At 41.0% G+C, this 25463-nt stretch overlaps 2 protein-coding genes across 2 annotated transcripts; both read right to left on the bottom strand.

Moving 5' to 3' along the window:
* Positions 1 to 7647: 7647 nt before the first annotated feature.
* On the bottom strand, positions 7648 to 12990 carry adra2b (adrenoceptor alpha 2B). Its single transcript, XM_008418203.3, has 2 exons — positions 12032 to 12990; positions 7648 to 11853 (listed from the first exon to the last, which is right to left on the bottom strand). Exon 2 carries the CDS (start codon positions 11836 to 11838, stop codon positions 10267 to 10269), a length of 1572 nt encoding a protein of 523 aa, XP_008416425.1. The 5' UTR covers positions 11839 to 11853; positions 12032 to 12990; the 3' UTR covers positions 7648 to 10266.
* Positions 12991 to 22642: 9652 nt separating this feature from the next.
* Positions 22643 to 25463, bottom strand: dusp2 (dual specificity phosphatase 2). Its single transcript, XM_008418204.3, has 4 exons — positions 24859 to 25463; positions 24548 to 24669; positions 24223 to 24442; positions 22643 to 23551 (listed from the first exon to the last, which is right to left on the bottom strand). The coding sequence occupies exons 1-4, from the start codon at positions 25244 to 25246 to the stop codon at positions 23334 to 23336; spliced, it is 948 nt and encodes a 315-aa protein (XP_008416426.2). The 5' UTR covers positions 25247 to 25463; the 3' UTR covers positions 22643 to 23333.

Raw genomic sequence — 25463 nt, 5'->3', positions numbered from 1 at the left:
GTACTCCTGTTTCCTGACTCAACAAGGCCTGCATGCACGGGATTCCCACCAGTCACAACTCCAAATTCAATTGACCAAAGGTAGATAAAGTGGAAAACAAACTTTTGGAGTTGCGGATTGCTTGCAGACAATCTGATCTATTTCTCACACATTTCTTACATTTATCTTACAGGATGTCTGGTGTGATGGCAGTGGAGCATTGATGATTCTGATAAAAACATCGCTTGTTTTCCCATCTTTACCAGGGTTGCCAATAAAAATGTATGTCATTCTGGAGAAGCTCCCAGATGACAGGCTGTGAAAACAGCTGCATTATATAAAATAATTTTAAAACAAGTAATTACTGCAGACTATTGATGGAAACTGTTGACTCAGTGTGATATACACTGCACCGAGGCTACTGTACTACCGTATATATTTGGGGAGGACACGACACTTTCACATCCAAACAGAACATCCTGTCCCGCTTCCTGCGCCAAAAGTGACACACAAACACAGATATGACACACATACCGACTCGCAAATAATACAGAACATGCATCTCTACAGACATCCTGCTCGTCACATTCTCCTCGTTCTTTTTACTCTCCTTTTTTTGAAATTATTATAATATGCCACTGTCCCGAGAGTAAACTTTGAAGGTCTCACAGAAATGCAAAGTGAAAAAGTGGAAGTCAACCTAAATAATGCGGAAACACCTTGTTTATTTTCTTTTTGGTGCCCTTATTGTTTAGGTTGTTGCTTTCTGTGGTTCAGGTGTGCGTGAAAGCATGTGAAGGGAGTGTAAAAGAAAAAAAGTGTCCTGTTATACCAGGGAGGGCTGGTCATCTGTTTCTCTATTTTAGGCTCAAGTTGTTTCCCCCTCTCTCTCCCTGAGTGGGTTTTGTTTTAGCGTGTGACTGCATGTGTTCTGGCTTCAGCGTGTTTGTGTTTGTCTTAGCGTGTGGGTCCATATGTGCACGTTGCAATGAACTCTGTGACCTTTGCATGATGGTCCGGCTAAATAAAGACACACACATCTTTCTCCCCCTCTTCATGTTTGGCAGCATCGCTCCGCCGTCTCAAACAACCGCAGGAGTCTAGGTTTCGGTTGCACGTCGATCTGCAGGATTTCACGGCCTGTAATGGTGGTTTTCACTCAGGAGAAAATTCGGTTTTGACTCGTCCTCTGAGTTCAGACGAGGCCGCGGTCTTTCTCAACAGCTCTAATGGAGTTATTAAACTGATGCCATGCTGCCCATGACAATCATGTGACAGCTTTGCCTCTCAACTCTTTCTTTATCAACACCAGGAGGCACAATAATGCGTCAGTGTTTATGAAGCTGTGAAAAACACCGGAGTAATTGTGTCCACGGGGAAAACAAAAATGAGTCTCATGCTTAAATCTTTTTTTTTTTTTTTCTCGAAGTGTCACACATCCAGTCGGAAAACAGTCTTATTTAGGATGCGATTTATTCAAACTCACATACAGGAGCCCCAACCTGTTTACATAATGCTTTATCAAACCCCTGAACCTCGAACCTTGCTCAGCCCAACACTGGTGCAATAAAAATAAATAGTACCTTTACAGTCGTATCTCTTTGGAAATACGTGAGCTGAATTATAAGTCAAAGATCTAGCAGAAAACCTTCATAGAAGCAATAAATCATATGCAGCAGGGGTGCTAAACTTTATGTTTATTCAGCCTCTCTTTGGCCAGTGCTCTGTGCAGGACAAATAGATGTATCTGATTTTATGTAAATGTGCTCCATTTTGTTGCTTATTATTAGTTACCGATTAAAGCTCTTATGACCTACTTCAGGGTGGACGTTTTTGCACAAATGCTATTTGTTCAAGTTTATTTTTCAAATTATGTTAATCTACTGTATGATGGAAAGTTATGTATACTGTTGTCAACAGTGTAGTACAATATGAGGGGAATAAATGATCATGGTTGGTGTCCGTTTCAGTAAATATGTGAATAGTTATTAAAAAAATGAGGACAGATCAGTCTCAAGGTTTGAAAAAGCTTAATTATTCAAATGTTACAACCTTCATATTTGTTGGCACCTTGTGGAAATCTTATTTTCAACAGAAAATAACCATTTTCTTTCTTTGTCATCAGGAATATGCTCCAAGATGTTCACCCACAAAACCCTTAATATTTTCATATCATATAGAAATATTTAGATTATTTTATTTAGTATGTTTATTAAATGGGGGCAAAAAAAATTCAATTAAAAAGGAGTTTTAAACAAAATGAACAAACTCTATTTGGGATTATTGACAAATTTAAATAAAATAAATATAACTGATGCACTCTTCTCTACTTTTTATTAGGTTCCTATATTTGAAAAAAATCTTTCCCTTAGGTGAAAATAAGATTTGGCACAAATCATATTTGATGTTGCAATTATGGTGGGATTATTGGTGATGAGTTGCAAAGCTAAAAATTGTGCAAGATGAGAAGACGGAGCTTTAATATGCATGAGCTGGAATACATAATCAGTTGGTTACCAAAAGTAAAAAGTATTATTTTTTAAATCACTGCAAGTTAAACTGATATTTGTCCTACAGTAAGGTGAGAAAATTTGTCTTTTGTGCCCAATTATGTACAACTATACTTGAGATTTTTAAATCTACAAAGTATAACAGAAAACTCAAATGTCTACAGTACAGTTTGAGTCAAGCCAGCCAAATGAGATGTTTGGTGAACAATTGTCCAATTCCTCTGGATCAAAGCTGAACATACAGACTGTATGTCTCCAAATCCTCCTGAAGTTTCTGTCATGGAGTGGTTGGTTGAGGTGAGGAAGTGGACGCAGGTAGACCCAGGATGTAATGAAAAATGAAGAATTTAATGATAATAATCCACACAAGGAACAACAGAGAACAGCACGGGGAAACAGGCATCTACGGGAACAGACGACAAAGATTGACAAGGATCCGACGAAGAACACAGACAACAGGTGAGACTAAATACACATGGAGTAATCACGGGGAGACACACCTGGGAGACAATCAACGGGGAAGACGCAGAGACAGGACTCACAGAGAACAGGATCACACAGAAAACTCAAAAATAAACACACAGAAACACGGATCACGACAGTTTCAGTAAAACCTTAGCGAATAGTTTGGCCACTTTATGAATCCCTGGAGCTAGACAAAGGCTTTCTGCAAAAAACTAGGCTTCAAATTATTATGGTGAGAAAATCGATGTGAAAAGTTAGCCGCTTTTTTGATGCTGGAAGTCACTAAATCTATTTTATGATGCAGGCCTCAGGTGTGTAAAAGCAGGTTAACAAGCGTATGGCACAAGGAAGCAGAACCTCCATGTAGAAAGATCTGGGATTTGAACCAGTTACCTTCTTGCTGCAAGGATTAGAAATTATTTAGAAATAAGCAGAAACAAAACATAAATCTAATATAAACTTTTTTCTACCCAAAGAAACATTTTCTAAATCTCACTTGGTATTTGCAGTGCTTTAGTATCTGAATGTTTTCTACATTTGCATTATCTTTCTGCTAATTATTGGAGCTATGAAGTCAAATTGATGGTGTAGTTTTCTAAATTTGCTTCTTCTTTGTTTACTTGCAGGTGTTTTCCCGGATCGATTACACCAAGGAACACCATGTGGCACCGTTCCTAACTCAGCTTAATTGTAGATTTTTCTCCTTTCAGAAATAACAGATGTCTCCAAGGTAACAGCCGGAGGGGGAGAGGGAAGGAGGGACGGTCAAATGAATAACAAATGAATGCCCAATTAAGTTTTTAACACGTTACTTTATTCACACGTGCAAAAAATAAATAGTGAATAAGACATAAATAAAACTAGCCTCTGTTTGGTCTTTGAAAAGAAAACACATGCTTTATATGTTGTCTTAACTTGCCCAACCAGTCCGTCTTACCGACCAGGTCAGTATTTATACTGGGGATTCTCCCAGTGAACAACAGAAGTGGTATCAACACACATTCAGAGCACCACTCTGCGACACAACGGCTGCTGAAATGATTCTAATCATAATTGCCTGTGCCCTCTTAAAAATGACATTTTTATCACAGGCTTCACAAAGCAAAAGTGCATTTTAATGCCTCCACCTCTGGTCGCCTTCCCCGCGCTCCGTTTCTCGTTTCTCATCCAGCCTCTCGGGAGTTTTTCGAAGCCAAATTGCACAGAGAGAGAATTTATCTGGCCTCAGAATGGGGCTGAGATTGGAAAAGGGGAACGCTCGTTGGTGGAACGCCCTCTTGAAAACATGCATATTCATGAAGCCAAATGCCACATCCATCAGAAAATTTATAAAACGCTTGTTGCACATCCAAATCCAAGCCTGCAGTGACTCTTAAAACCAACAAAAACAAAACATGCTACATAATATGATGCATGTTGTGTAAAATTAAACTAAAACACAAACAAATCAGTTTGGAGGAGAGATGGAGAATCAGTAAAATGCTTGGAGAAATGTGGCTGGAACCCTAAACTGAAACTTTGCCGATGCACATTTTGATTTAATATAAGCATTCAGTCTTCTTGGGTACATATTTAACTTCATTTATAGTGAACCTGATGAACTTGAAATGAGTTTCTTCTGCCCTGATAAAATCTGACATTTTACATTCGAAGAGATAATTTGGAGAAACGTTACAAAGACTCCAAAGGTACCCATTGTGTTAACAAATTCTGGCATTTGTCTACAAAGAACTAAATGTTCTTGGGTCAAAATGTATTTCTGAGCTGCTTGTCAAGCATGAACCAAGTAAACCCCTCAAGTCTTCAGACTCCTGATTACTCAGCGTTCCACAAAACAAGATGACGAAGCATTTAGTCTTTCTGCTTCTCAGATCTGGAACAAACTCCATGACAATCTGAGATGTGCAGAAACTGCTGAGTCCTTTCAATCAGGACTAAGAAAAATGACTGCTTGTGATCAAAGATTCTGACTCATGAACTGTTTCTTTGAATTACGGGACTGAATGTAAGGTTTGGCTTTCTGTTTCAATTTTAGATGAAACCTCAAGTTAAAATTGCTTTTTAAATCTGTATTGACATTTATTTCCTTAGTATTTCCTTGCCTTGATTATCATTATATAACATAACGATTTGTCTTGCCTCATGAAGGAATTAGTGAAGTTAGGGGAAGCACAAAAATCTTTAAAGGTGACTTTTTCTTTCTTGAACAGGTTAGGAAAGGCCTATGGACAAAACATGTTCATAACATTTTTTGATCAAATCATAGATGATGAGATTTCAGTCTGTCCAGTTTGATCTCCTTTCACAATGAGCAATTTTAGGATGTCTTGTTACTTTAAATCCAAATAAGCTGTCGCTGGCTGTGCCCCCAACTCGATGTTTACACTCATATAAAAATGGTCACCAACAGATACACAGTTACACAATGGTACGTCTTGGAAGAGCAGAAGTAGAGCCTCCTGCACAACCAACAAGAGTACAGCTGGTGGTTTCTGGTTGCTAAGTAAACAACTAACCACATGTTTCTTCCAGCAGCCATTGTACAGGGCATACAGCAGTAAAATCAGCTTTGGTTGAAAAGTAATGGGACTCTGCTGGCGCAGTGCCCAACAAATGTGACTTAACAATCTGGAAGCTTTTGAAACGGCTCACTTTGCAGACACCAAAAATCATTAATGTATTGCCAAAAAAAATGGCTGAGTAGTTTGTTAAGCATTTGGGTTGTTTTTAAAAGCAGTTGCGACCCAAATGGAAGTATCAGAATGCATAGTTTCCTTTAAATTCACAGTGTAGAGACAGTCATCCTTAAAATGAGAAAAATATGCAAAGTATGACATTTTCTGCAGTAACATTTTTCCATAATTAATGAAAAACATAACAGTAACTGATTAGAGAGCTTTTCCAGAGTCTAGTAGTAATGTTGAAGTAACTGCTAACTACTGGATGAGGTCATCATAAACCAACCAAATGATGTCTATTTGTCAGGTGTAATGAGTAGGACTCCAAAAAAGAATCCCACTTTCCAAGAAATCATCCAGATCTGGCTAAAATATTGTGTGAGAATCTCCTGTGGTCTGAACAGATCCGAGATTAACTTTATGCTGTGATACCAAAAGGTAACTTTGACACAAGAACAACTTTTCACATCTTAAAAGAACACCGTACTCTAAGTGAAACGCAGTAGTCATGGTTTTGTAGAAGAGGACTAAAACATGAATGTTTTAGTCGGTATTTACCCAAAATCCTCAGGTGTTTGCTAAGCAACTGAAGATTAAAAAGGCTCAACATCATGTTGAGTCCAAGCATACTTCCAAAATCAACATGGCTATTCCCTAATGAGATTAAAATTCAACCCTCCCTTATTTGAATATGTGTTGTAGCCACAACCTGATTGGTTTAGAAAGGTAGAGTAGGCTGATATTACCAAATCAGGATGTGAGAGGTTGATTTACTCCTACTAACAAAGTCTGAAATCAAATAAAGGTGCTTTGACAAGGAATTAAAGCATGTGCACATTTATTTATTTCATTTATTTTCACAGTTTTTTTGTTGTTGATTTAAATAAGATCTCACTAAAGGTGGAACAGGAGGTGTGTGAACTTTTGAGAGCCACTGCAATTATGCATTTTCACTCCCAGTGCAAGGTCCCCTTCCTCCCTGCTGTGGGTCGGCTGTGCGGACCAGTCCTGCTTTGTATTCAGTCTCAGGTCAGCGAATCAGGGGCACAGGGACGCTGTGTTTCAATGAATATACAACACGGTAAACATGAAACTGACTGCTCTCAATTCTTGGCCTTGATAAGTTATCTGTTCACCTCCTAGTGCAGCTTAAATCAAAGCTCTGCTATGAATATGGAAATGAAACTACAGAGAGATAAAGGAGGGCACATTTTGAAGGTGCATCCTCTATGACTACTGCATGTGTCTGTGTTTGTGTTTGTGCGTGTGTGTGTGCGTGTGAGAGAGAGAGAGAGAGAGAGAGAGAGAGAGAGAGAGAGAGAGAGAGAGAGATGGAAAACCAGGACAGGGCAGCTTGAACTTGGATCTGTGAAATCTCCAAACTGCCCGTCAGCATAAATCAATCAGAATTCACTGAAGACCTCCTGACCTCAAATCTAACAAGCTGTCACAACAAGAGAGAGTGTGTGGGGGGCTGCTTTGCTGCACGTCTCATGACTTGAATACAGCTGGTGCAGAATGACATATTAAGTATGCGTGTGTGTGTGTGTGTGCGCGTGTGTGTGTGTGTGTGTGCGTGTGTGTGTGTGTGTGTGTGTGTGTGTGTGTGTGTGTGTGTGCGTGTGTGTGCGTGTGCGTGTGTGTGAGCGTGTTCATACACAGCCTAATTCCTCCTAGACTTCCTCTGTGTTTGTTGGCAGTAGGCAGCCTACATCTCATGTCCCACTGTGACAGGAGATTTCCCAGTGACATTTTGAACAGCTATCAGCCCACAACGTTATGGACTATTTCCTGAAGTTGTGTTGCCATTGAGGGCTTTTTTACGACAGCTGGAAATTGCTTTGAATTGCACTTGGCTTCGGCGCGTACGCAGGAGAAACACCTCATATTTGTGAGCATATTCCAAAATGTCCTCCTGGAAATTACCGCGTCGTCTCCCCACTCCCACCTCCTATTTTTCCATGATGCTCCATTACATAAAAATGTATGAAATAAACGGACCGGAGAATGACTCATGCTTTTTCAAGTTGCTTTATTTTCGACCTGGGAGGGTGTGTGGAGAGGGGGGGGAGGCCATGACAGATGGGAGAGATAGTAGATTGTAAAGCTTAGACCGAACAAATTGGTCCAAACACAGTTGAGGAAGAGACAAAGCAGGGAGCTTCAGAAGCATGGCAATCAGCTGCATCTGTGACCTTTTAAGTCATGAGTTTTGACTGTTTTTAAATAAACAAAGTAGGACTCTTGTCACAGGAGACTTTATTTGGTGAGTTTTGAACATCTTTGCCACTGAAAATGATTAAAAACCAACATGAACATGATCTCTGTGGCTGTTTGTTTTAGTCATTTTATGGAACTGAAGCAGCATTTTCTTTAAAGGAAACCAGGGAACTGTTAAACAAGTGCACAAAGCTCCCGCTCACATCGGTTTGATTAAATCATACTTAAACCTCCCAGCAGCTCCATGTGATATGGATCGTGGCCTTAAAGTCCTACAAACCATTGACATTTTCATGCTCGATTACTGTTCCGAGGAAAGTTTGACGAGAGGAGAGGTTTTCCTGCTGCAGAGTTTTAAGCTTGGTAAAAATTTGCACCCTGCTGAATGTGCTTGTATCTCCGATGAACGATTTCACGCCACTACGACTAGATGAAACGATGGCAAATTTTGCATTTTTAGATTCTGCACAAAATCCTCAAGAGCTTGAGTTCAAATAAACTGCACTCTCACCAAGCACTAACTCTGATGGCAAAAGGAAACTTTCGCTCTCGTCAAGGAACTTAAAAATTTGTACAGTGTTCTCATTCTTTGTTCAGTTGGCTTCATCCTCTGCACAAAAGCATATAATTACAAATAAATAGGTTACAGACAGAAAATGCAATGCAAATAAATCTTCAATCTGTGCGTTCCATCATATACACCAAAACAAAAAAGAAGTAGTAATACTAGGTAAATACGTCACAGAGCCAGATGTCACTGAGTCAGGCTGGTGTTCTGTAAGGCTCTTTGGTCCCTGCAGGGTGCTCACTAGAAAGCCATGCACTCAGTTCACGTAAAGAGAAACACTGACTTTCAGCTTGGTAAGACTGTCTCAATGGAGAGATCTCTTCATTGACAGCAATATGTTGCCTGAACCTGCAAATCTGGTCTCTGCTCTGATCAATATTACAGTAGATCTGCAGCATCGCAGCCAGACGAGGCACTGACTGTTTCTACAGACGGAGAAGAGAACAATAAAGTCGTCCCACATGCAGAAACACACACATACACATTCACACAGGTCAGCAGGATTAGGAAATTGGTGTGTCACTGCTGACAGCCCTTGTCCCATAGAGTTCATAATAAGCCTGTTGTGGCGTTCACAGTTAGACACATCTTCCTCTCTTGTTTTCATCACTGTCAGTACCTCTGCCATCCATCCATCCTCTCTTGCCTCCCTGCAGCAGAGAGGTTTAGCTGCGGGTGACGCTGTATCCCAGGTGCTGCTGAAGAGCCACTCAGACACATTGTTCACCATGACCCCTGTAGGTGTAATTAAGGGGCACATCACGCACCCATAATTGCATTGTTCATCCACCTTTTACAGTCGCTCTGAGTGTCTACCTGGTAAATACTAGCAGTTTTTTTTTCTCAGAAAATAATGCTTGGAGTTTAAATAATATTCTAGTTTTTTTTTTTCAGTCTTCAACAGATGTAGCTCACATTAATGAGCTCTGAAGGAGGATCAAAGCAGTTCTGAAAGTTACATAAATGGTCCAGTTTGTTGGAAGAGGTCCTCATGGTTCAGTCCATTCAAAGTGACAGTCCAGTTAAACACAGGAAACAACATGTCAAAAGGCCCACACTTTAGTAACCTACACAAGTTAAAAAAAAAAAGTAGGAGCCATTTTTGGAACTCCTGCAAAAGCCAGCAGCAAAGGTGGCTTTCCACATAAAACCTCTGCGAGTTGAGTTTGAAAGGGCGCTCTTGTTTGTGAAATCACATCTGAGAACCTTTGAAACCTTCTCTTGTTGTTGCTCTTTAAAATCAAGGAACACATGTTTGCCCTGCAGCGGGACGAATTAAGACTGCAGACGTAAGAAATCACCGCTAACCTTGTGTCCTCCTTGTGCTCTGTGCTGATAAATAAAAGGCCCCCAGGCGCACAGGAATCTAAGGCCACTTGCCTCTCAATAGCCGGTACTTACAAAACATTGTATGTACATATTATAAAAGTCTTTATTCACAATGAAAACTTGGTTCTCAGGATATTTCCTGCAACATGTAGCTCTTCGTGTACATTTCTGCAGCGATGTGTCCTTGAGTCGATACAATCTGGAGACGAACGCCGTATTTGGGATCTCATCAGCAGTCCCGAAGCGCCAAGCAGTTTTATGCAGTCAGCCCCCTTTTCATGTCCCATTTTCAACTCATCCCCAGCTTCAATTCATGACTAAACACAGTTCAATTTGTCTGTTTGCGCACTACGGTTGAAAAAGTGTCCCTCAGTTCTGAATTTTACACTGAAATCTCCACATTTTAACATATTTTTAAAACAGCCCTTTGAGTGTTTGGTAAAATGGAAATGATTGTTCTGCTTTGCCTCAGGAGAAGCTCTGTCTGTGTGCACGTTATGTGCAGCACATTTACATGCTAAAAGAAAGTACCCTTGGTGGTTCTGCACAGAATCTTTTTAAAAGCCTTTCTGAAGTCTTTGTTGAAGATGGTGTATATGACTGGATTGAGGGAAGAGTTGCAGTAGCCAATCCAGAAGAAGAACGTGAAGAGTGGGTCGGGAATGACGCAGGTCTCTGGGCACACTGCCCGCAGAGAGTAGGAGAAGAAGAAGGGGAACCAGCACACCACAAAGACACCGATGACCACGGCCAGGACGAAGGTGAACCGTTTCTCCCGGTTGACCATTGCCTTACGCCTCGCAGCCCCCGGATTGCTCTCTGTTTTTGACTTCCTTCCTGGCACCAGGCGAGCGCCCTTCGAAGTGGCAATCATGTCACGGTAGCGCTTGACTGAGGCTGGGGAGTGGATGCCCCCCCCAGCAGGTGACCCCGGCATGCTGGCGCTCCCCCGGCCCCTTCCCTGGCTGTGCTCTGCGTCACTCTCTGTGCTCGAGCTGTCGTCATTGTTATTGTCGGCCTTCTTCCCTCTCAGCTTTTTGCCCTTCTTCACCTCCTCCTTGGTTTTGGGTGCAGGCTGAGGCGCAGGGTTGGATGAGGGGGCCGAGGTGACAGGGGGAGTTGAGACGGGAGACACAGCTGGAGACTGGGCAGGGGGCTGCAGGAGGTTATTAGTGGTTGGATTCTGGGGACTCTGTGAGTCTCCTGGGGAAGGGGAAGGGGTGATAGCAAGAGTAGGGGGTCTGGTGTTTGAGGTTTTGCTTGCTGAAGGGGGAGTGCTCTCTTCATCATCCTTTCCGTTGGCTTGTATGTGTCGTGCAGGCTGACTTGGTGTTGCACAGGCGACCCCGTCCTTCCTGGGCTCCCCAGGAGGGCAGCGTGTTCTCTGTTTGGCTATTTGGTAGATTCTCACATACACCAGGATCATGATGAGGCAGGGGGCAAAGAAGGAGCCTATGGTGGAGTACAAGATGTACCAACGCTCATCATTCAGCTGGCACTGAGGTCCTCTTTCACTCGCCTCATCACTAACCTCACTCTTGTTGAGTGAGAGCAGAGGGGGGAAGGAGATGACGGAAGAGATCAGCCACACCACCACGATGGCGCCTTTGATGCGTCTGGGAGTCCGCTGGCGCCCGTAAGTGACCCTGGAGATGGACAGGTAGCGGTCCAACGAGATGGCGCACAGGTGCACGATGGAGGAGGTGCAGAACAGCACGTCCAGCGCCAGGTAGATCTCACACCACAGAGATTTAAAGTACCAGTAGCCGAGTAGTTCGTTGGCCAGCGAGAAGGGGATAATCAGCGTGGCCACTAGGATGTCCGCAGCAGCCAGAGACACCAGGAACAGGTTCTGCGGACCTCGTAGAGACCTGCTGGTCAGCACGGCGATGATGACCATGATGTTTCCGACGATGGTGAAGACGACCATCAGCGTTATGGCAGTGGCGAAGGCCGCCGTGGCTTCGGGGGAGTAAGGGGCGAGGGATCGGACACTCTGGTTGCAGGGCGCGGAGCCTCCGGAGCCGCTCACACTGCTGTTCCAGCCGGTCAGCAGCATGGAGCAGCCGCCCTCCACCGCTGAAGCCATGCCTGGATTATTTCTCTAAATCAGAACAAAATATGCACGTAGGACACCGTGATTACTCACAGAGCGTCCACTTAACGGATGCATAAAAGTGCAAGAAACTGTGCAGTTGTACGCCGTTTCTTCTTGCGGTCCAATGCGCATTTAAATCAAGACATCAGTCATCCATTCATAATGAATTGAAAGTCATATTTACCTCACTTCTTTCAGTTCTCTTTCAGCGCCGTCAAATGATTGATTCTTTGCATCCTCCGCAACATTTTCTCCAAGTCCATTTTAGGCACAAAAACCAGTCCAAGTCAATGCGTCAGAGCGCAGATAGCGGATTCTTATCAGTTCTTGGAACCAATTTCCTCCAAAAAAAGATTAAAAGTAATTTTTTTCTGATGCGGTGCGTCCGCCCTTTCGGAGTTATAAAACAACGGAAAAACCACTGACACTTCTATTCCGCTCAATTTGTCTTTAATGATTAAGTTGTGTCCCAATTACGAGGAAATTCAATTAAAACATGTCTAATTCAGTTTTGTTAATTGCGACAATATAAGAAATTGGATCAGGGTAAATTTGGACACTTTTGCAGTCAGTGCGTCCTCGTCTGGAGACACGCACGTATCAAATAAATAATAAGAAAGAGAAAAAGTGAAATTTTCACGATGGCTCAATAATAAAAGCTACTTGTTCTTAACTTCAAAGGACAGGCTGTCAGTCCCCGTGTTTCCTGTTGGTCGAGCAAAAAAAGGGGGGGAAAAAAGAAAAGAAAAGGAGGAAAAGTAAACATTTGGCTCTCCAACCTGGCGCACGCAGCCAGATGTGCTCCTGAAACGTTTCCTCACATCATGAAATGATCCCTTCTTTTCGGACTAAGCTCTGTGGATCTCAGGAGTTGCGTTTTTTTGGTCCTCGGTGCGACAGAAGTTCGTGAAGAACCCTTGAATCAGCCGCTCCACTGGCGCACATCACCCGACTTCCTCGCCGAGGCGCAGCAGCATCTTCTCTTGCGAGCAGGACCTTCCGACGAAATCTAATAAGTGGGGGTGCCTCCCATCCGCCTCTTGCGCCTCTTTCAGACCCGGTGATGTCACTGTGGAGCGTCATGGGATCCTTACTCTCTTCATCGCTGCAAGCCCCACTCACTCTCACAACTTAAGACCTAAACTCAAGCCAACGCAGATGGGACATGGCTTGTTTCCCCTGGATGCTGAGGCGACCAGATGAGGGCTGATGCCGCCCGCTTCAGAGGAAACATTAGCTGGATTTCAGATGCTGGGACGCTTCATCACTCTCTTTCTGCTTAAGCATTTTTAAATATCCACCAAAGGATTTTTAAAAGACTACACAAATACAAACCATGGCAGGTTAAGGGCGTCACTAAGAAGAGCATTAATTGGTTTAAAAAAATAAATAAAATGTTTTATTCATCATGCACCGAGGGGTTTACAAATAAAGTCTACTAGAGGTGTAATCTAGAAAAGATCAAGAGTGTTGTGTCCATGCATTTTAATAAGAAGTTGAGTGGAAGAAAAAAATGTGGCACACAAAGGAGCACAAGCAGAAGTTTTTAGAGCAGGCCTCCCCCACTCAACTCCTTCAAACTAGCCAGCAGCAATTAGCAAACATCTGGTGGAACTGTGTGTCTGCTGAGCTCGTTATACCAGCTACTTCTGAGTGAAATGCTGATAAAAACGTGGTTAAAGGGTTGATAGAGGAGTGATGCTGTGATGATTTTCTGAAGGTGGGGTTTCAGAAACAGTAGGGGGTTCTTAAAGAGATACAGGCCTAATTTCAAGGCATAAAATTACAAAGTCAAAATTCTTTTAAGTCATATTTGATATGCACAGCATTTTTATAACAGCTGAAAAGTAACAGTTACTTGATTGTGCTATAAAATAGCAAAATGTGCCTGGAAAATACATAATACTGCCCTTTAAACCATGAAATAATCATTTAATGTAGCCCATAGGCTGTAAATCAAAAAGTTATGGATCATCAGTGAACCATGAGGTCAGCTATATTTTCTCACAGTGTGTCCACTCACCAGTGGGTAGTCAAGCAAACAAGCAACATAAGACACATTTGGGGCACAGCTAACATAGATTTGTCCTCCTCCACCCCATTAAAGGACGTCCCCCTGAATGGTGAGTCCCATTGTGGATGTATAGCAAAGTAGCAGAAATAAATAGATGCATATGAGAATATTTGGACGGGGAGTCTGGGAAATGGAGGAGTGGCCGCTCTTAGGAGGGCTCGGTCAGGAACTTTTTAAATGTGATATTTTGTTCTAATTATTCAATTAGACTATAGTGCACATAATGGACTGATGTTTCACTGCAAAAAAAAACAAAACAAAAAAAAACATAATGAGATTTCCTTAATAAAGTGAAATCATGACAAGTTCTGAAGTTCACATAAAATAAACGTGTTCTGTTTGGAGACCGCAGCCTCCCTGAGTGCTGCAGCGCTAATGCATTAACTGTATAAGTGGTCCTTCTGGGTTGGGAGCTCAGCGCACTACATTATGAGGTTTCATATCTCAGTTATGAAACATCGTTTTGCGAAGAACGGGGGTTATTTCAGCAACAAGATAAGTAAATTATAACCTTCTCCTCTCTCCAGCAGCTTCCACTCCCCTGCCTGAAAACGCACCGAGTCACCCTGCACCTCTGCTGATGGTGCGAGGCGCAGGGCAGCGGTAACAGCCGCTCTCTGCGATAATGCGTCTGCATCATCACTTGACTTCTGTTTAAGTTTATCTGCATTAAGAATCTGTCTGCGCTTTCTTTCTCCCACGAGAAAAACAACCACGACACATCTGATTGGCTGGCCGCTTGAGATCGAGGGTCCGATTGTTCAATTATCTTGTGAAACTTGCGTCACGCTGGAAGCTTTAATGGGCCGCAAAGCTAAACAGCAGCAGAGTGTTGGTTAACGCAGGGAGGGGGCTCCTGTTGCTGCAGCAAACTCGGATGCAAAACGGAACAATATTCCAACATGCACTCTAAACTTACACTGAACCTAAATGGGTTAATGTTACTGGGACAGAAATTGGGTGATTTAAACCAAATGGGTCAAAGTTGTGACCCAGTTTGTTAAGGAAGGAGCTTCAACAGAGAAACGCATTTTCTTTGAACAAACTCCCTTTGCCTTTTTGTACTAAGGATGACACCTCAAATGTCCTTACACACTGTGAAAAAGAACATTAGTAAAGTATTTAATATTAATTATTATTTTGTAGAATAGTCACGAAGCAATTTATTTTGTGAAAGTCTAGCAAATTACAACGTTTCAGACAGTGACAAAGGCTTCTAAGTTTTTGAGAAGCATAAAACACAGAATTTGGAAAACAGTAAAAAAAAAAAAGGGACAAAATGAATTTGGTACTTTAGAAACTTTGGGCCCAGAACTACTGCCTTGATACGCTCTTTTAAGAGTTTGGTTAAGGCTGCAGCAGTGAGGTCCATCACAACCTGGACTTTTAAAATCATTCATTGTTTACTATTAACATTCAACAAAACAAGGAAGCATTTCTTATGAAAAGATACCAAAGGGAAAACAGATTAGATTCACAAATACACACAAACACAACACAGAGAAGGCGAGTAATGATTTCTCTGTGAAATTTGAATGTTGTCTCAAGGTTACTGTACAATCTCTTATTCTTATTAGCATTTCCATTTTACGCTGAAGTTGCGAATCAAGAGAGAAATAATATTTTCCACAAGCAAAGATATTAAACTAGTCGATATTTCCTGACACTGATTTTTTGCCTGAAAAATCCTAATGAATGTCATTACTGTGTTTTAATTACTCATAAATTTAATGTCTCTCCTTAGTAATTAATGTACCTGCATGAAACTCCTGAAATTCTTCTTTGTTTTGAGGTTTGCTAACGCAGCTGAGATTTCCCTCCTCCTGCTCATGGAGCAAACTTCAGCGTGATGAAGCAGGCATAAAACTGGCTTCTCATGAATTTTTCATCAACATATTACCCCATAAGTTATTCTGTTTAACCCACTCTTTGGTAGCTTCACCAGTAGACATAAGTAACTTTGACCAACTCATTTGAGAGAAAAGCAGAACTAATAACCAAACCCTGCTGAATTAAATCAACCCAGTGTGTGAGCAAAGTAACCCTGTTTTTTAAACAGCGGTTTTTGGAGTGTACATTAACCTGTCACGCACACACACAAATACACACACAGTCTTATGAATGGTGTGTGTGAGTGGGAGGTTGTGCTTGCTTGTTTTTGTTGTGCATACCCCTCCCCACCCTTCCACACACACACACACACACACACACACACACACACACGCACACACACGCACACACACACACACACACACACACACACACACACACACACACACACACACACACACACACACACACACACACACACACACACACAAACGTATCTCAGCTTTAATGAGAGAGAAGCTCTGCAAGCCACCCATGGAATTACAATCGGACGGCCCGCTTACTGATTGCGTGACCTGAAGCAGCAGCCAATAATGCTCGTACATTTTTTTCCTGCTCCTGCTACACATTCTAAATATAAAGGGACGGAGAATAAAGCTTTTAGCGAGAGAGAGAGAGCGCACTCCAATCAAGTGTGTCTGTTTTTGTAGGTGAACTGTGCTTAGTAACACGCTGAAAATGCATTCTGGGGTTGAGGGGTGTGTCACCGATGCCAAGGTTGCAACTCATAGCGTTCAGTGTGCGGTACACACACGGCCTCTGAAGTGCTTGTTGTGTAAGACCACGTGCACACACTCTCACGTACAGTATGCCGCACACAAAGACTCAGGAGCCTGGAGGTAATTCTGCTGTCATGGATCAAGCACACCGGATCAACAGTTCTTGCTTGACATCCAGGTCTGGAAAAGATTGAGTTCCCTCCGGGGACGGAGCTGCTGTCTTTAGGAAAACTTGCTGAACTTTTTCCATTGTTGAAATCTGTTCAAAAAGATCAAAAACGTTGGGGAAAAAGTCTATAAATGCTGCATTTGAACTTCCATCTCTGCAGGTTTACTCACGGCAGGGCTCTGCTGGGATTTTATGTGCATGTCGGGCTCAGGTCAATATCAGTCAGAGGGCACTTCCTGCCTGTTTGATTTGAAAGTTCAGATTCTTTTTTTAAGGTCTGGACCTTGTTTCCATTGAGCTTCTATTTTTAGTGCAAATTTGATTTCTGGGAGTCAAGAGAATACACTTTGAGCGACTTATAGAGATGTACTGTGAACTGTAGAGCTGTAGAAAAGTACATATATTGGGCATCTTATGTTTATTTTGTCACATGTAAAGGTTTTCAGATCTTCTGATAAATCTTAAAATCGAACAAAGATAACATCAGCAAACAAAATGGCTGTTTTCAAATGTGAAACGTCGACCCCCATCATCATTTCAGGGTCTCGTCAAGATGGCGCCCACCTTCAGTAGCCACAAGGTGAGGTCAGGGCCTTCCTGCTCCCAGCTGCTCCAACATGCAGTCAATTTTCAAATCATAATTTATTTTACAAAGACAAATATTCTATCCAAACCATACAGGCAATGACTGCAATCAAACATTTGTGGTAAGAGGCAGTGAGTTTGTTATACGACATCAACATTGACTTCAGGAAATTATCCTAATCATATTAATGTTTATTTTATTTTATTTTTTTTACCATGAACAGACCACATATGGCGATGCCACAATTTCCCACTTGTACTTAAGTCCAGATTTTGAACATAAATAGAGTTTGCAACCTTCTTTGAGTTTAACCAGGTCACCAGCGGATGGTCAGATGACCTCCTTACCGGTAGAGACCTGAATTCACGACTCCATAAGTCATTCAGGTTCTGAAGCATCACAAAACCATCATAGCACCACCACCATGTTTGAGACTGTTTTCTAAAAAAGGGGACTTTTTCTAACAGGCTAAACATCTTCCAAAAAACAACACCTCGTTCCTTTGCTCTGTAGAATATTTTCCCCAAAAAGTCATGGCAGTCATTAAGATGTAAATATGAGATGAGCGTTTTTTTGTGTTTTTCACCTTGTTGCTCCTCCACGGCTGCCATTTTTACCCAGTCTCTTTCCTGTTACTGAATCATGAACTCTGACCTTTAGTGAGGCAAGTGAGACCTGCGTTGTGGCCTCCTGAATGTGTTTCTGAAGCTCTCTGGGAGTAATCTGGGTAACCCAACCACTCCTGGAAGAGTCACCACTGTGCCATGTTTTCTCTGTGAATAATGCTACAGTTTGATGGAGTCCCAGAGTTCATGACTTTCTAATATTTTCTAATTGATCTGTTCATGGTTCTTTTCCCTAATCACAATTTAAAAAGGATTTTTGCATTTACTCTGGTTATTTTTGACTGATATCAACATTTGTTGGATTATGTAAAACATTTAAGGGTGATAATAAAGCCAAAAACATAATAAATGTGTGATAAGGCAAATACTTTTCACAGTACCAAGGACTGCAGACATTGAGTGCAAAGAATGTTTATGTTTTTCTGGCCATTTTCCAGCAATTTCAGGGGAAAGCTCAGCGTTTGGAAGAAAGTAAGAGATCATGGTTTAGTATTTCAAGCTTCTTCTAGACTTATTCTTAATGTGAGTTCTGGAAGCATGCAAAGAATTAATTTTACTGCTGTCAAATGGTCAAAGAGTCATTTCCCGAACTGCATTTGCAATGAGAGACCCTGCTGCTTCTGTATGTACCAGCAGGCCTCGGCAAATGAATGCACATTGTTATTCTGCAGCCTCTTATATCACAGATGCATTTTCATCACCTGGGATTCCTCATACAAGAGACATGAACCGTCCCCATCTGTGAACAGCAAACCCAGCAAAACTCCACGTCCAAAAGGAAGAGGGATCGCTGTGCTAATCCCTAATCTGACACAGTCACCCATTTGTAAATACGTTACAGAGACATACAGACGCAAACACACACGTATAAGCCATCAGTAGGTATTGCCGCAGCTTAATATAATATGATTAGAGCTGACAGTAGTTTAATCCAGGCTCAGAGTGTGACTAATAGTTTGAGTCTGTTTTCATTAGGGAGGCTGATTGATAAAGGATGAACTGAATATGACAAATTTAATGAGAGGCATTTGAACAGAGAGATGGTGGAATAGTTTTACTTCCAAGCATGATTATTTAAACGCACAGAAGGACAACAGCACCAACTCTTTTGTGAATTAAAAAAAAATGCACTGGGAGGCACCGCAGATAAAGATTGTGTGTGATTGAAATGATTCTGGGTTAAATCCATCAGGAAAAGGCAGAATAAACAGCATGCTGGCGTCATCTGCTGGACGCTCAGAAATCTCCTCATTTCCCGGTTGTTTTAAAAGCTGTCACTAGAGAGCACTGTCCTGCTGCAAACTAGACATTTTTTGACTTATTCTTTTCTTCTCTGGTAGTCTGCCTTTCCCTCTGGAGTAGCCTACGGATCACAATAGAGTAAAAATAACAACAATGACGTGTGAACTGAAGTCAAATTTCCTGTCACAGAATCTTGGCCAGTAGAGTTGAATGATTCTGATCTATAGGTATAAGTCAAAAATCTGTCTGCAAACACTGGTAAATGTATAAAGCGTGAACAATGATAGCGATAAAAGCCCTCTCAGCGAGGGGAGATGGATTAATGCAGGGCCGGAATAACAAGGATGTGGGCCCCTGGGCCGGACCCAGTTATGGTGCCCGATCCACTAACGAAAAAATATTTTACTGATGCAAATTACAGTTGATTAATGAGTGATTCTACCCATCCGAAGGTTTGAGTTGCTGCATGGCAGGTTTAATTTGTCCCCTGGTCAGTGGCTCCAAAATATCTTACTATAATTTCATGATTTTCAAATTCTTCAGTATAGTTTATATTCATAGAAATCCCAAAGTGTGTAAAAAACTGATATTGGCCTACGAGTTTTATGCACATTCATAAAATAAAAAAAAGTAAAGTTGATGACCTCGTTTTGAAGTTCCATGACCCAGAATACATGACAGCAAACTGCATCACGCGATTGTTTAAGATTGTTTATTTACCCAGCTAACTTCCTGTGTACACAACTACCACTTCCTGTAGTTACAGTAATGAATGACCTGAAACAGATTCTTTCATCTGGTTTCTGTTGACCTATATTTAATAGTGAACTTTTAACTCCCCGTAAATAAATAACGTTGCACATTATCTCTGCCTCATCGCCACGTAGGACACAATTTTAAAATCAAATAATCTATTTTATAATGTTGCAACATTCAGACAGAAACACAAACAATTTGAAACAGTGTCGTTTCGCTTGACTGAACATTTTACTCATTAAATGTTATAAACTTGGATGAATTTGTTATTTTTTTGAAAAGGTCAGGGAGGATATTCCACAAGCGAGGCACAGCAGATTTATTTTTACATGTTTTTTTTTTTAGATAATCTCTGCTAGACAGAGCTCCAGTAATCAACATACTGTAAAATGTGCAACAAAAAAATTAACATGATGCAGTTACAAAACATGTTAATACAGCTTTTATTGTGGCACGAACATAAATTGAAACATTTTGACAAATCCAAGCTTTACTTTGACAACAAAATGCTATAATAGTATAGAATAGCTACGGCCACATTTATCATAACATGGCCTTTAAAATAAATGTAACTCCTCATTGTGAATGATGATAAGATGAGAAAAAATCTGATCTTTGCACGGCCTTTTTTTTTTAAAACTTCTGCTTTTTTGAGTTGATCCTTTTAATTAGTAATCCATGACTGGTGTATAAATATGACATGACACAGAGACCCACTTGTGCTGCCGGCTGGACACTTGGTTAAAAATAGACTAAAATTTAACTTGTCATCACAAACAGAGAGCAGAAAGGCAAAGAACGTAAAAATAACCTCCAAGGCTCACAGATTTAGAAGTGCAGAGAAGAGTCAGGCATAATAAGATCAATAAGTCACAACCATTTTGATGGCTTAATAGATACTGAAGCAAAAAGTTTATTTTCTGCTCTACTAATCCAAACATAAACATTTAGAGTTTGCTAAACTCTATACTGGGACATGAAAACATGTGCTTTGGTTATGGTAGAAGTTTTCAAAAATAAGCTGCCATTAAGTCTTATGATGATGTCTGTACAAATCAACACAGAAATTATAACATGCTTACATGTAATCAAATTAGAAGTCATATTTCGTCACATTTTTCAGTTGAAGACTTGATTACATTAAAACCTGTGGTGAGCTCTGTTTGTCGTGGTTTTACGTATTTGTGACAAAGTCAAGTCAAACTAGGAATTTACCACTAATGTCAGATTTTTTTTATTGTAAAATCAGGTTGTTTTACAACATTATAAATCAGAAGAGAAAATATATAATGTTTTCTACTTCACATTAGCACTGAAGCCAACCTGATATGCAATAAGATTTATTATGTATTTCTACAAAGGTTGTTTAAAGAAAAAGAACGAGAAGATGGAAAATCCTGTCAGTCTATGAAATCTTGTTTATATTCATAAAATGGCTTGCAGAGAACATTATGTCTAAATTAAAATCAAGGTGCAGAAGTGGAAGTTTAAGTTTTATAGAAATATAATTAAATATTCATTTATTTATTTTTTCTAGTCTTGACTAAAGCCAATGGGCATTTTTCTGATGTGGAAAAATGTGTCAAGTGGAAGAAAGAAGTCAAATATAGTTCCACTAAAGCACACGTTAGGGAACGGATACTTGTAAATGAGAGGAAGTTGGGGGTTTTGTTTTGGCCATGGGTAAAAATAAGTGTGGGCGGCCCGATAATAAAAAATGAGGTAGTAGATGGAGCTGATCTTTTAACAGAGGTGAGGCATTAATGTATACAGTGCTATAAAAAGCATTGGTTACATGTTTCAAATCCTCAAACAATTTTAAAATCACCCAAAGATTATCTGAGTTTTTAAATAATGATTTTATAATAAACTACTTATTCCTAACCTTTAACAACTGGCAGCAAAATCTAGCATTTGTGACTGCTGGTCATTAATCTTTTTCATCACTGTAGATGTATAACGAAAAGTCACAATTCTTCTTAGAAATTTTTCACATTTCAAATGTTTTCCTTTGTCATTGTCCAGGATCGGATGATAAGACCAGGAATCATAGATCCATTAGTTGCAAAGGACCCGTGAAAAATTACATGACCTCCACCTTTATTGACTAAAAGTCTCATCTGCTTTTCCAGAAATTTCCCACCTGGTGTAACGTGACCCACGCTTTTCAAAAAGTTCCCCATAAAGAACCGTTAAAATAGGATGTAAATGAAAGGAGAGATGACAGACATCTGTAAAGTGGAAAAATATCTTACAGAGCTAAAGCTGAATGTTTGAAATAATGTATATAAAAAGTCAGTTTAGAAGTAAACTTTAACAGGATATGCACTTTAAATATCCTGTTGAAATTTGAGAAAGACTCTCCAAACTAAGTGAGAACATTCTGCAAAACTCAAATCTCTAAAGCTGTTCACACAACTCCAGTGTGCAGATAGAACTTTGTATGTATGTGTTGGGGGTGGAAGAGGACTTTAGACCGTAAAATCCACTCTGCAGGATAATCCTCCAAAGCACGCAGCAACGAACAGCTTCAATATTCCCTGATTCAGCAGGAGCGCTGCAGGGTCGGTGTGTGAAGTTATGCATTTGCAACGTGCTCTGGGAAACCACTGCAATACTCTCGGGACCATTTTGTCTCTGCAGAGGGGCAGTTGAAGAAAAATGATCTGATGTACCAGAGCAGACAGGTTAAGGTGTGTTTATGAAAAAAGGAAGAGGAGGACAAGAATCAAATGTGTTTTCCTGCAAGTTTTTATTCGAGTGGAAAAAGCCCTCCCAGAATAGATTGAAATTTGCAGGATTAAAGTGCAGTAACACATATCAAAAACTGCAACACAGTCATTGCAAACCTTAAATAATTAAAAACTATTTACATAATGGAAAAAAAAAAAAAAACTGCTGCCAGCCAATATATGCGTCTCATAAAACAGGCTGTAGTTAGTGCATTTTCATAACTTCAATGGAATAAATCCGAGAATTGTTCACTATTGCTTTAAGTAGCTAACACAGTGCTGCCTGAAAGATGTCACAGTGGCTTCAGTATGAAAGCAAAAACAGACCTTTCAAATAAACAGGCACCTTATTCTTAAATTAGCACACACACACACAACAAAAACACACTACCAGAAAAGCAGGAACAACTTCCCTCACCGGTAAAAGGGGAAAGTACAAGTAGCTGCTCCAACCTGCTACTTCTGGACTGTAGTCATTTTCAAGTTCAATACTTCAGCAGGTTTCTACACTGCAACAGTTTGTTTTAACCAGTAATACATTTGTCAGTTTCTGCTTTAAACAGAAATCCAGTCATGTGATGCCAGCAACACAAGTAGCTTTTCTCCGAGTCCTTGTTAGATGTACCATTTTCTGCACAAATGAATCATTTGTTGAGTCCTGATAAGAATCTGAGCTGAAGACATCACTCGTCTCAGCCCTGACAGAGGATGTCGGTCTCAAACTGCAGCAGCTGTCCCATGAAAGCCAGATTGGGGGAGATGACGTGGCGCCGCTGCTTGACGAAGTCAAAGGCCTCGTCGAGGCGGACGCGCTGCGTGTGCATGAGGTAGGCCAGACAGATGGTGGCTGAGCGGGAGATGCCTGCCTGACAGTGCACCAGCACCCGACCACCGCTCTTTTTCACAGAGTCTGTGGGTAACACCGGAAAAAACAACAAAGTTTAGTACAATCGGTACTGTTCACACATTTTTAAAACAATCATTGCACTGCCTAAAGCTTTACTTGTCTGGTAAACAAACATATAGACTCAGTAAAAACTCTGATAACTGATGATGGCACTTGACAAAATGTAAGATTTTTTTATTTTTACTCTTTTATTTTTATGATGTAAAAGCACTTTAAACTACCTTGTTGTTGAAAAGGGCTTTAGAAATAAACTTGACTGATTGGTTGAACAAGAAGTCCAAGAGAGCCTCGTTTTATGCAGTACATTTTCCAACTGGACCAGATTTACACATAGTGAGGAAAAGTGAAGAAAGTACATTCTCATTGTTATTTAAAGCCTCCTCTGACTACATGTTTACTATTGGCTACAAGGTCAAAGCTTAGGAGTGAATGAATCTCATCTGTAAGTTGTGGAAAATAATCCACTTGTTTTGTAACTAGATTATTATATTTTGCCAATAAGCTACAAAATCATCTCTTGTACATAAGCTGCTTAAAAGTGTTATGTTGCATTTCATATCAAATTAGGTCACTTGAGTTTCTTTGCCCTCTAAAATGTGGTTGGTTAAAGTTCAAACTGGGATTTGAACAAATAAACGACTTGAGGTCACTGAGCAGAAGGTGAAGGGGCTCACCGATGAACGAGATGGCTGTGTGAAAGCAGGCTCTAATGTCGGCCACCAGCGTATCCTCCACAGTGAGCCGAAGGTACTGGAGATCTCCTTCGTAGAAGTTTGGGCAGGTGGAGGACACGTTGAGGACAGCTGTGATGCCTGCTGCTGCCAGCGTCTCTCTGCGGGACGAGTGGATGGCGCTGCCCAGGAACAGGAAGGGCAGCAGCTCCACCGGACCATCCTGGAAATTATTAAAACAACAATTAATCAATACGTTTGATTTTTTTATTTTTTTTTATTTAGAAAGATAACATTTAGATTCACTGATTAGGATTTCTTGACATACCTGATCATATGCTGGAGTCCTCCGGCCTGTCACCATTGGCTCTGGTTCCACTGAATGGAGGGGGTTTACACCAGAGTGGTAACAAAGATCTGGAAAGGCCTCTGAAAATCCCTCAAATCCACCTAAAAATGGAGGTCAAACAGCGTTTTAGCTTAATGAAACATTTTACAAGAATGCTCCTCTTATATAATGTAGGAAGAAGTAAGAACATTTTATCATTTTGTTCCATTTTCTAAGTGTGGAAAAAAAAAAAGCCTTAGCAAATGATTGTTTTTCATTAATTAATGTTCAGAAATGAAAAGTGTTTTCACCTTGCAGAAAGCAGATTTGCGTCTGGACTTCGTTCTGCAGGGCGGTGAGCAACATCTGGGCCACACTCTCCGACTTGAGCTCGGCCAACGAGCCGCTCCTCTCATCCACCACCACCAGCGGGGAGAACTCTCCGCGCCGCAGCCGGCCCAGGAGCGCCTTGTCCGGGATGAGCCACTCCAGGGCCACCACCGAGCTCTTGGACCTGCGGCGCAGCATCGAGTTCCAGTTGACGTTTCGGGACTCGCAAATGTGCGTCCTGGAGAAGTCGAGGAAAGGTCTGCAGTCCAGCACCACGCACCCGCTGGAGGTGTACTGATCCCGTGGGGTCCTGAGGATGTGGACCAGCTCGTTGTTTGTTATTTCTAGTGTTACACTGCTTGAAGCCATGGCGCAAAAGTTTGAAATAGGTGAAAAGTCAACCTAAAAAAAACTTTCAAAAGTACACAAAATCGAGGTGTTTACTTAAGAAAAAAACTAAACTAGTATAGTTGTAAATGCAAAACAATGCGCCTGTATTAAAACTGAAAATAAATTTGAAATTGAGTAAGTGTAGAGAGAACTTAAACTCTCCCTGAGGCGGCTAAAACCGTCTTCAGTTTCATAG

This window comes from Poecilia reticulata, chromosome 9 (genome assembly GCF_904066995.2).
Source record: "Poecilia reticulata chromosome 9, P_reticulata-male-v2, whole genome shotgun sequence".
NCBI lineage: Eukaryota > Metazoa > Chordata > Actinopteri > Cyprinodontiformes > Poeciliidae > Poecilia > Poecilia reticulata.
Note: the sequence above shows the minus strand (reverse complement) of the source record. Positions and strands in the feature narration are given on the sequence as shown.

What these genes read in the sequence shown, in the direction of transcription:
- adra2b (XM_008418203.3), bottom strand. Translation starts at nt 11,838, where the DNA reads ATGGCTTCAGCGGTGGAGGGCGGCTGCTCCATGCTGCTGACCGGCTGG.
- dusp2 (XM_008418204.3), bottom strand. Translation starts at nt 25,246, where the DNA reads ATGGCTTCAAGCAGTGTAACACTAGAAATAACAAACAACGAGCTGGTC. An exon ending in GCAAATCTGCTTTCTGCAAG is followed by an intron (nt 24,670 to 24,858) that starts GTGAAAACACTT and finishes CTCCATTTTTAG; the next exon opens with GTGGATTTGAGGGATTTTCA. An exon ending in CACAGCCATCTCGTTCATCG is followed by an intron (nt 23,552 to 24,222) that starts GTGAGCCCCTTC and finishes TGTTACCCACAG; the next exon opens with ACTCTGTGAAAAAGAGCGGT.